This window comes from Pteropus vampyrus, unplaced genomic scaffold (genome assembly GCF_000151845.1).
Source record: "Pteropus vampyrus isolate Shadow unplaced genomic scaffold, Pvam_2.0 Scaffold15, whole genome shotgun sequence".
Taxonomy (NCBI): Eukaryota; Metazoa; Chordata; class Mammalia; order Chiroptera; family Pteropodidae; genus Pteropus; species Pteropus vampyrus.
In genome coordinates this window covers 11353305-11353647 of record NW_011888796.1, presented here as the reverse complement: position 1 = coordinate 11353647, position 343 = coordinate 11353305, and the positions used below count along the sequence as shown (strand labels likewise).

Here is a 343-nt window from a genome sequence, read left to right as displayed (position 1 = left end):
AGAGTCGAGAAAGACCTTGCTTGGGTCCTCCATTGACAGGTCCTTTTACTGAAATGAGGAATTCAGGAGGAACAACAGGTTTTGGAAGAAAGGTAATGAGTTCAGTCTTGAATTTCTGGACTTCTAAATGCTCTTGTAACAGTCAAGTAGAGGTATAGAGTAGGTAGTTCTAGATATAGTTCTGTAGTTCTACAAAGATTTCTGGGCTGAGACCCTATCACCTTTTATACTTCGTCACATTTCTGGTATCTTAAAAACAAACAATGTAAAACTTTCTCAGCTTTTCATCTTATTCTAGCTACTGTCCTATTTCTCTTCTTCCCTTCACAGCCAGGCTTCTTAA

General features: G+C 38.5%; 1 protein-coding gene across 1 annotated transcript in view; it reads left to right on the top strand.

Moving 5' to 3' along the window:
- Positions 1 to 343, top strand: part of CGRRF1 (cell growth regulator with ring finger domain 1) — a 23594-nt gene that overhangs the window by 12449 nt on the left and 10802 nt on the right. The window contains exon 3 of the mRNA XM_023526801.1: positions 5 to 92. Coding sequence (XP_023382569.1) covers positions 5 to 92 — 88 coding nt within the window. The remainder of the gene's footprint in view (positions 1 to 4; positions 93 to 343) is intronic.